Here is a 13,704-nt window from a genome sequence, read left to right on the forward strand (position 1 = left end):
CTGCACTTCCTGGTTTGCACGGCGCATGCGCGGTACAGTCACGCCTGCACCTGAGGATGAGGATTGTGCGCATGCGCGGTCACAAATTAGGACTTCTTGGTGATCCAGAAGCGGCCGGCTTATTATTATTGTTGTTGTTGTTAATAAGCGGTCATGTCCGCGGCCTCAGCCGAGGCTCTGGCCGGTTACCCAAGCGGTAAAATGGCCGATAAGGACGCAGGGCAGGAGACGGCGCTGGGCAGCGCTTATTCCCCGGTGGACTACATGAGCATCACCAGCTTCCCCCGTTTACCCGAGGACGACGTGATGGCCGGGGAGAGCGGCCTGAAATCCCGCAGAGACGAGGATCATTTCCTGGGTGAACAGGACACAGGTGTGTTATCAACCTGCGCGCTTCCTCCTTCACGTGCGCTTATTATACACCCTTTTCATATTTTCATTTCCTTACCAATCTGAAGATAAACTGTCTCGACATAATACAGAAGACTTGTTAAACCGGACCAGGCTTCAGAAAACAAACCCTTTAATCTCTGGTCTTAATTAAATAACACTTAGTCATGAGCATCGGAAATCAAACGCTGTCTTTAATCAGGGGAATTCCGCCTTGACTGAGATTTATTTCCATTCATGAAATCAAATCCGCAGCACATGACGCATTTCTGAAATCCTCAGACCGCGGGGTATTCACCTGTGAAGGGAAAAAAAAAAGTTTGATCATATTGTAAGGAATGCTGGTGTGCTGCTTTTTGTGAAAACTGCCTGAAAGCCATTTTAATGACGTGGTAGGGAATTTGGGGATAATGATTGGGAATTTTGGGAATGTGTGACAGTGCATTGTTGGGGAACTTGGAAAAGCATTTTAGGGAATTGTGGAACAGCTGATTTTGGAACAATATGTTTGGGGAATTTGGGGAGAAAATTGAGACAGCAAATTGAGAGGGTGTTTTGGGGACTGTGTGTTTGGGAATTTGGGACTGAATGGTAGGGAATTTGGGGACATTGTGTTATGGAATTTTAGATGTGTGTTTGGAAATTTGGGACTGTGCATTTGGGGAAAATGGGGTACGGTATGTTTGGGGAATTTTTGGACAATGTTTTCGGGGAATTTTGGGAGTGCATTTTTGGGAAATTGGGACAGCAAATTTGGGAATTTCAGTAGCACATTTAGGAAAATTGGTGACAGTGTGTTTGGGAGAATTTGGGACAGTGTGTTTAGGAATTTGGGACATTATCTTTGGGGATTTGGCACAGCACATTTGGGAAATTGAAACAGCATTTTAGGGAATTGTGGAACAGCTGATTTTGGAACGATATGTTTGGGAATTTGGGACAGCCTGTTCGGAGAAAATTGAGATGGGGCATTTTTGGGGACTGCGTGTTTGTGAATTTGGGACAGAATGGTAGGGAAATTGGGATACATTTGGATAATTTGGCACAGAATGGTAGGGAATTTGGGGAGAATTGTGTTATGGAATTTTTAGATGTGTGTCTGGAAATTTGGGACTGCATTTGGAGAAAATTGGGGACAGTATGTTTGGGAATTTTGGGGGAAGTGTTTGGGAAATTTTGGACACGGTCTTTGGGGAATTTTTGGAGTGCATTTTTGGGAAATTGGGACAGCAAATTTGGGAATTGCAGTAGCACATTTAGGAAAATTGGTGACGGCGTATTTGGGACAGAATGGTAAGAACTTTTGGGACCGTATCTTTGGGGATTTATTTATTTAATCAACAGATCAAATTTCAATAACAGGACTTGAAAAATTTTCCAAATTCATCATCAGCTCTTAGACCAGCAGCACAGTAGACTGAGTAAAATGGACTGCATATTAAGATGCCTCCCTTCGTCACACTTTCTACTTCACTCATTATAACAACCGTAACATTTTCCAAATGGGTCAGCGTTGGGTTATAAGATAGCAAGGATAGCTTAGATTAAAGTTTGTGTGTTTTACATCATTAGAAAACGGTTTCCATTCCGGTTCTATTTACCTGAACCGTGCTGAAACCGTATTTGAGCATTTTAGACATCTTGAAAATTCTTCAATTATAAACATGCGTATATGACGTGATGTAATTAATAGAACACTGCATATACACTATACACACACACACACACACACACACACAATAAATATGTGTAATACATTAGTTTATAACCTTTCTTCCTACCTCAAGCATTTTGGGGTCAGCTTCCTGTTTGCTGCTGACCACATCCTCTCACATGAATTAAGTCATGTGTTTTCTATCTCATTAGGCCAGAAAATAAATGCTGCGAAGTTAAACTGTCTCTGGATTCACTAGAACAGGAAATCGGTTAGTGTAAATGTTTATCCAGGACCCAGACACACAACTCTTGGATGTTCTTCATGAGAACCTGAAATGTATTTAAACATAGGTTTTAAGTAACATTCACTGGTGAAATTATAAAAGCCCTGAAATCTGATTATACATGATTTTTAAATATTGTTCATATATGTATATACATATCGTACTCCATCCATCCATCCATACATCTTCTATACCGCTTAATCCTTCTCAGGGTCACGGGGAAACCTGGAGTCTATCCCAGGGAGCATGGGGCACGAGGCGGGGTACACCCTGGACAGGGTGCCAATCCATCACAGGGCACACTCACATACACACTCACACACCCATTCATACACTACGGACACTTTAGACACGCCAATCAGCCTACCATGCATGTCTTTGGACTGGGGGAGGAAACCGGAGTACCCGGAGGAAACCCCCGCAGCACGGGGAGAACATGCCTGATCGTACTCCTCTGAACGTATTGAACTTGCATATAGAAAACCAACTGCGCAGAGACATGATGCAAACTGTTTCGCTTAAACGAGTGCTTGACGTTAAAGTGTGTCCGCTTTAACCCTAATCCTATAGCAGTATTCGCGTTGGGTGGGGTGACTAATCTTTAAGCACTTATACTGATGCGTAAGTAAGTGCTCCCTAAAGTCAGCCTCTTCTCTTACCGTATAAACATCACGAAGGCAGCATCATGAGATCTGCATATGATGAACAAACAAAAAGTAGGAAGTGTGATTAACAGGACGGGAGCGCACTTCCATCGCACGCGGACAACTAAATAGTGCCGGAAATAACGTATAATATAAACACTGTTTATAAATAAAAACTGCTTTTGTAGCAGCTCCGAAGTGTTGCACTATTAACCAGTGTGCGTTTGCATCACATACGCAGATTATTATTATTATTATTATTATTATTGTTACTAATCTATTATTATTATTATTATTATTATTATAGGATTAATAACATTATTATGACCGTGTCAGAAGTTATTTGTGGAAGTCGTTCAGTCGCTCCAGGATTTTGCGATCACAGAAACTGAACACGAAATCAAGGAAACGGAGGAAATATTCGGAGGAGCGTGCGGTTTTTCAAAATGGCTGCAGATTTACCGCCCATTCGGGCCGAGACGCCTCACGTGACGTCATCACGACGCGCGTTCAGCCGAAGCCCTCTTCGATTCGCGTGCGTCGGACCCGAGTACAGCTAAAAGGTCTCGTTTACCAACGAGAAAATGTTCTGAAATTGCGATTTCATCAATTCATTCAATTGCCGTGGTACTTAACTTGTGCGGCCACTCTGTGCGGCCCAACCTAGACACACGGTTGATTGTTTTCCCATAACAGCATGACATGTAGTGGTTTATTTCTTGCTTTATATATTCAAATTATCGTTTGGGTCCTGATTTATTTATTTACATGATCGGCGTGCATTTTTAATATCTGTAAGTTCCTAATTGTGACCGGGCCGAACCGAAACCTGTTGTTTACGTGCAGTGATGAGTTTAACGTGGATAGATAAGCCTGAAGTTCGGAGACGCAAATTTCCTCCGAGATGATTACCAGAGAGAGGCTCAAGATTGCAAACGCGGATTATGTGTCTGTGATGCGTCCTCAGACCCGGACCTGTTCCTGAAGTCAGCGCGTCTGCAGCGCGTGGCCTCATCAGCGTCGGACCTGGCCAGCCACGATTCATCTCCTCTGAGAGAGACGAGGCAAGACCCGCTGGCTCAGGACTGCGCGTGTACACGAGACGGCCTCACCGTCCTCATCACGGCCTGCCTGACCTTCGCCACCGGGGTCACCATCGCCCTCATCGTGCAGATCTATTTAGGAGAACCGCAGGTACTTAAAAACAAAAGCTTCTTGGAGCCTGAGTACAGATATATTCTCAACATTTTACTTCAGATTAGAAACCTTAGTGGCTATAGGTGTATAAATCGTATCACTTCTATGTACGTTACACACTTAGATAGCAAATAAACGATCAAATGGTCACGGATCGCTAGCTGTATCGTGGGCTTAATCTGCACTCGGACATCCAGCTTCCTTGCAAGGAGGGATATACGAATTAAAGAATTTCACCTTACTGTACAAACTGACCTTAAAGCGCAGTCTGAAAGGCTTTTCTTTGTATCTCATGTAGTTTTTAAAAAGTACGTTTTCAGAGAGTATTTCTTCCCAAAGAGTTTTCAGATCTCTCACAGTTGAGCACTGCGAGATTATACATCTTTCTGCATTGGTTCCACGTATCTGTGAAATTCTACACAGTGGGACCTTCTACACTGTTATAACCCTATATTCGTGGATGATGCAGTCTTGTTTGAGTAAGATAATATTATATCATATCACATTACTATAAAAACAGCCCCTGGTGTTGTGTTAGATCTTTAATCAGGGTGCCGTGGTGACGGACGTGGCCCGCTGCACCTCTCTGGGTTTCGACGTTCTCAGTCAGCAGGGTTCCAGCGTGGATGCTGCCATCACCGCCGCTCTCTGCTTGGGTATCATCCACCCCCACACCTCGGGCCTCGGCGGGTACGGAACGTGATCTCACAGCACTGTCTCTCTAACAGTACTCTTTTAATCAGCGCAATAAAAAATATCAGATCTTAAGTACAGAACTGCAGAGTGTCTTTTAGTTCGGAGTTACAAGCTGTCCCGTTTTTGCCTGTACAGTGGAGGAGTGATGCTGGTCCACGACATTCGAAAAAACGAAAGCCGCATCATTGACTTCCGCGAAACGGCGCCCTCTGGCCTGCGGGCGGAGATGCTGCAGGACGTCCAGCAGAAGGTAAACAAATTGCCTGGATCTGAAGGCGTTGTCGCAGCTGTTATTCCTTTTACAGCGTCGAAGTCAAAGTGCAGTTGATACTTCTGGTTCGTTGATTTGGTTTGGTGTGTTTTTTTCCGAAAGCATCCAAGCCTAGAGATCCCAGTGAAATAAAGAATGAGATATTTATATAAATAGCTAGGTTAAGTTAGATTATTTTCTGCTGTTGTTTGTCCACAACCCTTCACATTTCTGCCGCTCTACAGCTCTGCCCTTCGGTTCCGTTTGTGCCTTTTAGCTCAGTTTAGTAGCTCCCATCTACCAAAACAAATGGCATGTTTGATTCAGTTCCTGCAGGTGAGTCGATTCAGAGTCGATTCAGCTTTCTCACTAGAGTGGAACGAGACCGGCTTGCTTTCAGACCTGGAAACTAAACGGAAAGTTCATGATAATGGTTCAGTAGTTAAGTTCGACCCCAAGGTTGTGAGTTCAAACCACATGACCGCTGATTTTAGAGTGCTACTGTACAACTGGCCCTTGAGCAAGAATCTTAAACAGTCAACATCTGTGCTGTTGAATTCCTCAATACCAAAAGTTATTTTGAAGATGCCTGTGACTGAGGGACGTCGCTTTTCCCGAGCGTAATTCGATACGAGAACATTAGAACTATTATTACTTGCTCAGGAATATATTGACTCTCGACCCAACTGTAATCTCAGATAAGCGTGTTTGCGCTCTACGACGTGTTTGTTGAACGTCTTTGGTTTTCCTTTGTTTTCTCTTTCAGCCAGGTCTCATGGTGGCTGTACCAGGCATGCTCAGTGGACTGCATCAAGCTCACCAGCTCTACGGAAAGTAAGCTGAAATTCACCGGCTGAGGATCTTTGGCTGAATCCCAAATGGCTTTATGTTCACTACATGTCCATAGAGGTTCTCACCCCTAATTTACACCTTTTACGGTGTAACATCTGAGTAATAGAAGAGACCGACTTGAATGTGTAGCGAATGCTTCCTATAAAACTAGCTTTACTGCAGTAGCTCTTGTACAGATCGTGATCCCTTCCCTTTTAAGTATACTTCAGAAAGAGCAATTGCACCAAAATTTGCAGCATGTTTACAAATTTGATCATTTTGCAGAAAGTCCTGGAAGGAGGTGATCACGATGGCCGCAGACGTCGCCAGGAAAGGCTTCAACGTAACCCATGACCTGGGTGAGCAGCCTGCAGTTCAACACCGATTATAGATCTGATTAGAAACGTGTTGCTATAATCTGTTTATTCCCTCTAGCGGACGCTCTGTCCCAAATAAAGGTAGAGAATGTCTCGGAGGCTTTCAGGGAGCTCTTCCTTCCCGACGGCCATCCTCCTCTCTCTGGCCTCTTCATGACACGGCAGGATCTGGCGGCCATTTTGGACAGAGTGGCAGCCAATGGGATCTCGGAGTTCTACGATGGAAATCTGACACAGGAAATGGCGTCTACGGTAACGAATCTTTAAAACACTGTGGCACTGAACAGAAAGTGTTTGTAGCACGTATTTCATTTCATGTTGTTGAAATATCCTAAAGAGGAGAAAGTGTAGCTTATGGATAAAAATTCAGCTAGAGATAGAATTTATCAGCGGAGATGTGTTGATATGATGTGCACACCATCGATGGCAGAAAAATTTTAAATAATGAAAGTTACACATATACAATGTGTAATTCAATATTGTCATTTGAAATATGTAACATAGTTTAGACACGCCTCCCTTACTTGGTGTGAAAATCCCGGAGGCCACGCCTCCTTCGGTGGGACTGACAGCCGTAGAAACCATGCCTCTCTCACTGGTGCTCACAAGCACGGATGTCAGGCCTCCTTCACTGAGACTGACAGGTACGGTGGCCACACCTTCTTTGCTGTGATTGACATGCATAGAGACCACACCTCTTTCATAAGGACTTACTGTATAGGTAAAGTGCAACTATGAGGCGTGAAGGCCACACCTCTCTCTGAAACTGATGATAACAGAGGCCACACCTCCTGTACCAAGATTAACAGATCCAGAGGCCACACCTCCTTTTCTGAGACTAACAGGCCCAGAAGCCACACCTCCTTTACCAAGACTAGCAGGCACAGAGGCCACACCTCCTTTACCAAGACTAGCAGGCACAGAGGCCACACCTCCTTTACCAAGACTAGCAGGCACAGAGGCCACACCTCCTTTACCAAGACTAGCAGGCACAGAGGCCATGCCTCCTTCACTGGAACTGGCAGGCAAAGAGGCCACACCTTCTTTGCTGTGATTGACAGGCATAGAGACTACACCTCTCTCATCAGGACTTCTAGGTAAAGAGGCCACTTCTTTTTCAGTGCAACTGACAAGCACAAAGCCCACGCCTCCGTTACTGTGATTGACAACCACACAGACCACACCTCTTTCACTGACACTGACAAAGCACAGGGGCCACGCCTCTTCCAGTGGGTCTGAAAGGTAAAGTGGCCACACCTCTCTCTATGGGTTTGACAGGCACACAGATCAGACCTCCCTTATTGTGAATGACAAGCGCACAGGCCACGCCTCCTTTACAGAGCCACAGAGACTCGCAGAGCGCACCAGATAAAACACTGTGCTAAAAGACATTCATTTAATAATATTTCTACTGTATATAACCAAATAATAATAATAATAATAATAAATCAGGGTGAGTGTAAACAGATTTTATTGAAATCCGTTCCATCACCAAATTTCACACAGATTTCACCGCAGTTCTGTAACATTTCCTACGGCATGTGATGTGATACGATGTGGGATTTCTGGTGTGTTTAGGGAGAATGTTTAGATGTGCTGTGTTGATGTTTGACATGCTTTGTTGCTCAGGTTCAGGCCAGTGGAGGTGTTCTGATGGAGGTGGATTTCAGTAACTACACCACAGTCCTCCAGCAGCCAGTACAGAGCCGTTACCAAGGTAATCCTCTCTCTCTTTTTATACTGAACGCTAAATTGTATTTTTTGATATTGATCGTAATAATACGGTTTTGTTTATATGGTGCTTTGGGTGGGAGTCTAATAGTGGTTGTAAGGTTGTGAGTTTAGAACTGTAACAGTAATACACGGAAAAGAAACAAAAACAAGAAATATGTGATGACTTGCAAGACCTGTTTCACAATACTGACACTAGAGAATGGTAAATAAACGCCTCCTTATAGAAAACCTCAGCATGTCAAGGTCATTTATTAATCTGTAAGAGCGTCCACCGTACAATACATTATATTCTGTGGAAGATCATTTAATCGAGATATAAACCTGATTACTGAACTACTACATTCATTTTAACCTTCATTAAGTGTTACATAACTGCGAATAAAAATATTAAATAAATAAATCAACTTTAATTTTCTCGGGTCTTGGGATTCAAACACAACCTCCTAGTCAAGAACAAAGAACTGATCTCTCTCTCTCTGTCTGTCCCTCTCGCTGTCTCTCTTTCTATCTGTCTGTCTGTCTCTCTCTCTCTCTCTCTGGTTCTGTCTCTCTCTCTCTGTTTGTGTCTCTCTCTCTCTGTCCCTCTCGCTGTATCTCTCTCTATCTGTCTGTCTCTCGCTCTCTCTCTCTTTGTTTCTGTCTGTCGCTCTCTGTCTGTCTCTCTCTGTCTCTCTCTCTCTCTCTCTGTCTGTCTGTATCTCTCTGTCTCTCTCTCTCTCTCTCTTTCTGTCTATCTTTCTCTGTGTGTCTCTCTCTCTCTGTTTCTGTCTGTCTGACTCTCTCTCTCTGTCTGTCCATCTGTCTCGGTCTCTCTCTCTCTCTCTCTCTCTCTCTCTCTCTCTCTGTGTGTGTGTGTGTGAGACTAGGTTATCAGATAATGGCCGCACCGCCTCCTCACGCTGGAGCTGCCCTCATTACAGCCCTCAACATCTTGGAAGGTTACAACATCACCAGTCAGACTCAGAGGAGCAGCACCCTCCACTGGATCACTGAGGTACTGCAAGGAAAATAATCAAATAAACAAACAAATAAATAAATAGATAGATAGATAAATAAATAAATATAGTAAACTTATTTATTCAGCACCTTTTTATACATTTAGTGGTTAGCATGTTCGTCTCACACCTCCAAGGTGTTCGGGGTTTGATTCCCACCGCTGCCCTGTGTGTGTGGAGTTTGCATGTTCTCCCCGTGCTGCGGGGGTTTCCTCCGGGTACTCCGGTTTCCTCCCCCAGTCCAAAGACATTCATGGTAGGCTGATCGGCGTGTCTAAAGTGTCCGTAGTGTATGAATGGGTGTGTGAATGTGTGTGTGTGATGGTGCCCTGCAATGGATTGGTACCCCGTCCAGGGTGTACCCCACCTCGTGCCCCATGCTCCCTGGGATAGGCTCCAGGTTCCCCGTGACCCGGTAGGATAAGCGGTATAGAAGATGGATGGACTGATGTATTTATAAATGGTGTGTAAATATAAAATAAAACGTGTACTCAACGTGTACTCACTTCACCTGTCGGTGGTGGTTTTAATGTTCTGGCCGATCGGTGTGTATGATTCGAAACCGACTCCGGAGCGATACAGACTGTGAACGACGTACGAATAAATGCTTTTCTTTGTATCCCGCTTGATAAAATTACGGACGTTGTTTGTAACACGATTGCATTGTTTTTGTTTGTTTGTTTGTTTATTCATTTTTTTCTTGTCGTTTTAGACCCTGAAAATCGCCTTGTCTCTGGCCAGCGCTCTCGGAGACCCTGCGTTTGACTCGTCTGTCTCCGAAGTCCTGGCTCGAATGTTAAGGTAAAACATTCGCTCTCGATGCATAAGACGCGATACCGACAAACTACTACTCGAGGAATTATAATAAGGTTATACATGTGGATGAGGAGATTTGCTCATCCAGGTCTTAAATCCTGTCACTTTATACTCACGAGGTTTCACTTAAATTGATTTGTATAGTGAGTCCTGGGACGAGCACAAGGCAGCGTTGATGATTACAGCAGCAGTTCTCGGGTAGAAATCTATAGCACCCGGGTGAGACGTGCGAATAAACCGTTATCCATAATATTGAGTGTGTATTAAACGTTTGTGTTTGTGTGTTCCAGTAAAAGTCAGGCTGCTCAGTTCCGGCACATGATCAACGACTCGCACTCCTCTCCTCCGGACCATTACTCGCCCAGTTACGCTCTGGAGGAGGGCACAGGGGTCAGCCAGGTCATGGTCATGGGGCCTGATGACTTCATCGTCTCTGTAATGAGGTAATGATGAAAAGTGCACGTGACACGCACCTTGCTTAATCGAAGACCGATGATAAACGGATTAAGAAAACACGTCGTTACTTAACAGAGAAAATCGTAAAGAGTTTTCTCTAAGGAGATTATTTAACGTGTACGGAAGGAGTCTGAAGTGTCAGCGTGAAGTAGTGACTTTACGTTTTCCGACATCTTCGGGATCGAGGCGTTTACGTTCCTCGGTACCGTGACAATCTGCATTTAGTTGTTTGTAGCTGCTACAACGTAAGAGTTAACAGGAGCTAACTTGTTCCGTGAGCCTTCCCCAAAGTTAAACGTAACAACAAATGGATAAAAAGCGTCATGCTTTTTATCTTTATTAATAAATAAAACATTGCTATAAGAGTAAAACGTGCTTTTGTATTAAAACAAGGACCTTCGCACCGCCCCATCGAGGGTTGTGTTCTGCGTGTTGTACTGATGTTTACATTGCTATTCTTGAGAAAGTTAGAATGATCTAGTTGTTTGTTTGTCTGTTTGTTTGTTTGTCTTAGCTCGATGAATCAGCCTTTCGGCAGCCGCATCGTGACGCCATCTGGAATCCTCCTGAACAGCCAAATTCTGGACTTCTCCTGGCCCAACAAGAGTCAGAGCTCCGTCCCGTCCAATCCGGTACTCAGAATTCACTTCCTGTTTGGTCGGTTGTTTATTTATTTACAATTGTACATACGTTTAATGATTTACCCAGGTGAGTCCTTTTGAAGCTAAGGATCATCCGTGAAATCCACAGAATGGCTTTTCTTTGGCGTTTTAATCTACACAAATAGTGATTAATCTATACACCCATGGAGCACTTTATTAGGAACACCCGTACACCTACTCGTTCATGCAGTTATCCGATCAGCCAATCGTGTGGCAGCATAAAATCACGCTGATACAAGCGTGATTGTTGGTGCTAGAGGGGCTGGTTTGAGTATTTCTATAGCTGCTGATCTTCTGGGATTTTCACACACAACAGTCTGTAGAGTTTACTCAGAATGGTGCGATAAACAAAAAACATCCAGTGAGCGGCAGTTCTGCTGACGGTTCGAGCCGACAGAGCGGCTACAGTAACTCGGATAAGCACTGTGTACGGTTGTGATGAGCAGAAAAGCATCTCTGAATGCACAACACGTCAGATATTGAGGCGGATGAGGTACAACAGCAGAAGACCACGTCGGGTTCCTCTTCTGTCAGTGAAGAACAGAACGCTGAGGCTGCATTGGGCACAGGTTCACCAAAACTGGACTGGAAAAACATAGCCTGGTCTGAAGAAGCTGGATTTCTGCTGAGGCACACAGATGGTAGGGTCAGAATTTGGCACCAACAGCATGAACCCATGGACCCAATCCATGTTGACCCTTGTGTCAACAGTCCAGGCTGGTGGAGGTAGTGTAATGGTGTGGGGAATGCTTTCTCTGCACGCTTTGGGCCCCGTTAATACCAATCAATCATGGCTTGGAAGCCACACCCTATTTGAGTATTGTTGGTGACCGTGTGCATGCCTTCATGGCCACAATTGAACCATCATCTAATGGCTACTTCCAGCATGATAATGCACCATGTCCCAAAGCAAAAGTCATCTCAGACCGGTTTCATGGACATGACGGTGAGTTCAGTGTTCTTCAGAGGCCTTCCCAGTCACCGGATCTGAATCCAGTAGATCACCTTTGGGATGTAGTAGAGCGGGAGATTCGCAACATGAAAGCGCGGCTGAAAAATCCGCAGGAATTGCAGACCAGAGTCTCAGTGGAACATTTCCAACATCTCATGGAATCCACGCCACGTAGAATTGAGGCTGTTTTTGATAGCAAAGGAAGGCCCTACGCAGTGTTAGCATAGTGATCCTAATAAAGTGCATTTATGATTTTGTTTGGACTTGATCAATAACTGTAAGCTCCTTTTTTCTCTTCAGTATTCCACACTTTAGATTCATTATTATTATTATTATTATTATTATTATTATTATTATTATTAGCCACCTGTTCTATGTATCTTCATTAACATGGGTGTGTGCTGTGTTTACACTCGTCTCCAGCACAACAGCGTTCAGCCCGGGAAGAGGCCACTCTCGTTCCTCATGCCCACTGTCGTCAGACCCTCGCTGGGTGTCTGTGGTACTTACGTGGCGCTCGGATCCTCCAACGGCGACCGCGCGGTCAGCGGCATCACACAGGTTCAGCAGCTTCACTACGCGACACACTTTATTTCACTGTTGGATCACACAGCTTCTGAAAAGCAGCCTGTGAAAGGAAATGAGATATATAAAATATATATATATATATGTGTATGTATGTATGTGTATGTATGTGTATATATATATATATATATATATATATATATATATATATATATATATATATATATATATATATATACATATATACACACACACATATATATATATATATGTGTGTGTGTGTGTGTGTGTGTGTGTGTGTGTGTGTGTATATATATATATATATATATATATATATATATATATATATATATATATATATATATATATATATATATATATATATAATAATGTGTGTGTGTGTGTGTGTATGAGAAGGAGAGAGAGCAATAGATCGATAGATACCGATATATTATTTATATTTACTTAGCATCTCTCATAACTTTTTAGCTCAGGAACATAAAAAACTATTTTTTAAATAATTCTTTTTTTTTTAAATATAAAATAAAACGGCATGATTAAGTTAAAACAAGAAAAAAAAAAACAGATAATGCCTGATTCAAATCTATTACTACTATTATTATTATTGCTGTTGTTGTTGTTGTTATCATCCAGTTTCCCATAGTTAGTTTGAATGAATATATATTTAATATTAATTAAGTTAATAAATAATAAATATAAAGTGAAAATAATAATTGCCTCCTAACAAAGCTGTTGTAATATTTTTTTTTATTTTTTATTCAGAGCATGGAAAGACTTGAGCTTATATCTTTTTTTGGTTCTTTTCAATATATTATTTTTTAAAATCCAAAACACTAAAATATTATGTTGCTGCAATGTGCACTCACTTTTTATTTGTAAATTAATAAATTAAAGGTAAAAGAAAAGCATTTTTTTAAAGCACCTAGAAATTGGTGATGCAAACGTTTGCGCCTGTGTCTTCTTCTTCTTATTATTATTATTATTATTATTGTATTATTAATACTGTAAGTAAATTGCTAACTGTTACGAGAGTCAAATTCACCGTGCACGAACAAATAACGAATGCGTTATCTCGATCTTTCTTTGTCGTTTCTGCAGGTTTTGATGAACGTCTTGTCACTGCATAAGAATCTGAGCGACAGTCTGACCATTGGCAGGCTTCACCCTGAGCTCCAGTCCAACACACTCCTGGTGGACGGTGAGATCTGTCTTTCAAGA

General features: G+C 42.8%; 1 protein-coding gene across 1 annotated transcript in view; it reads left to right on the forward strand.

Moving 5' to 3' along the window:
* Positions 1-13,704, forward strand: part of LOC128619164 (glutathione hydrolase 7) — a 17,858-nt gene continuing 4,154 nt past the window's right edge. Inside the window, exons 1-14 of the mRNA XM_053643133.1 lie at positions 1-373; positions 3,942-4,168; positions 4,710-4,861; positions 5,003-5,117; positions 5,884-5,951; positions 6,234-6,307; positions 6,384-6,577; positions 7,955-8,042; positions 8,926-9,053; positions 9,767-9,855; positions 10,161-10,313; positions 10,841-10,958; positions 12,364-12,501; positions 13,585-13,684. Coding sequence (XP_053499108.1) covers positions 154-373; positions 3,942-4,168; positions 4,710-4,861; positions 5,003-5,117; positions 5,884-5,951; positions 6,234-6,307; positions 6,384-6,577; positions 7,955-8,042; positions 8,926-9,053; positions 9,767-9,855; positions 10,161-10,313; positions 10,841-10,958; positions 12,364-12,501; positions 13,585-13,684 — 1,864 coding nt within the window. The 5' untranslated portion in view covers positions 1-153. The remainder of the gene's footprint in view (positions 374-3,941; positions 4,169-4,709; positions 4,862-5,002; positions 5,118-5,883; positions 5,952-6,233; positions 6,308-6,383; positions 6,578-7,954; positions 8,043-8,925; positions 9,054-9,766; positions 9,856-10,160; positions 10,314-10,840; positions 10,959-12,363; positions 12,502-13,584; positions 13,685-13,704) is intronic.

This window comes from Ictalurus furcatus, chromosome 15 (assembly GCF_023375685.1).
Source record: "Ictalurus furcatus strain D&B chromosome 15, Billie_1.0, whole genome shotgun sequence".
In the NCBI taxonomy this organism is placed as follows: domain Eukaryota; kingdom Metazoa; phylum Chordata; class Actinopteri; order Siluriformes; family Ictaluridae; genus Ictalurus; species Ictalurus furcatus.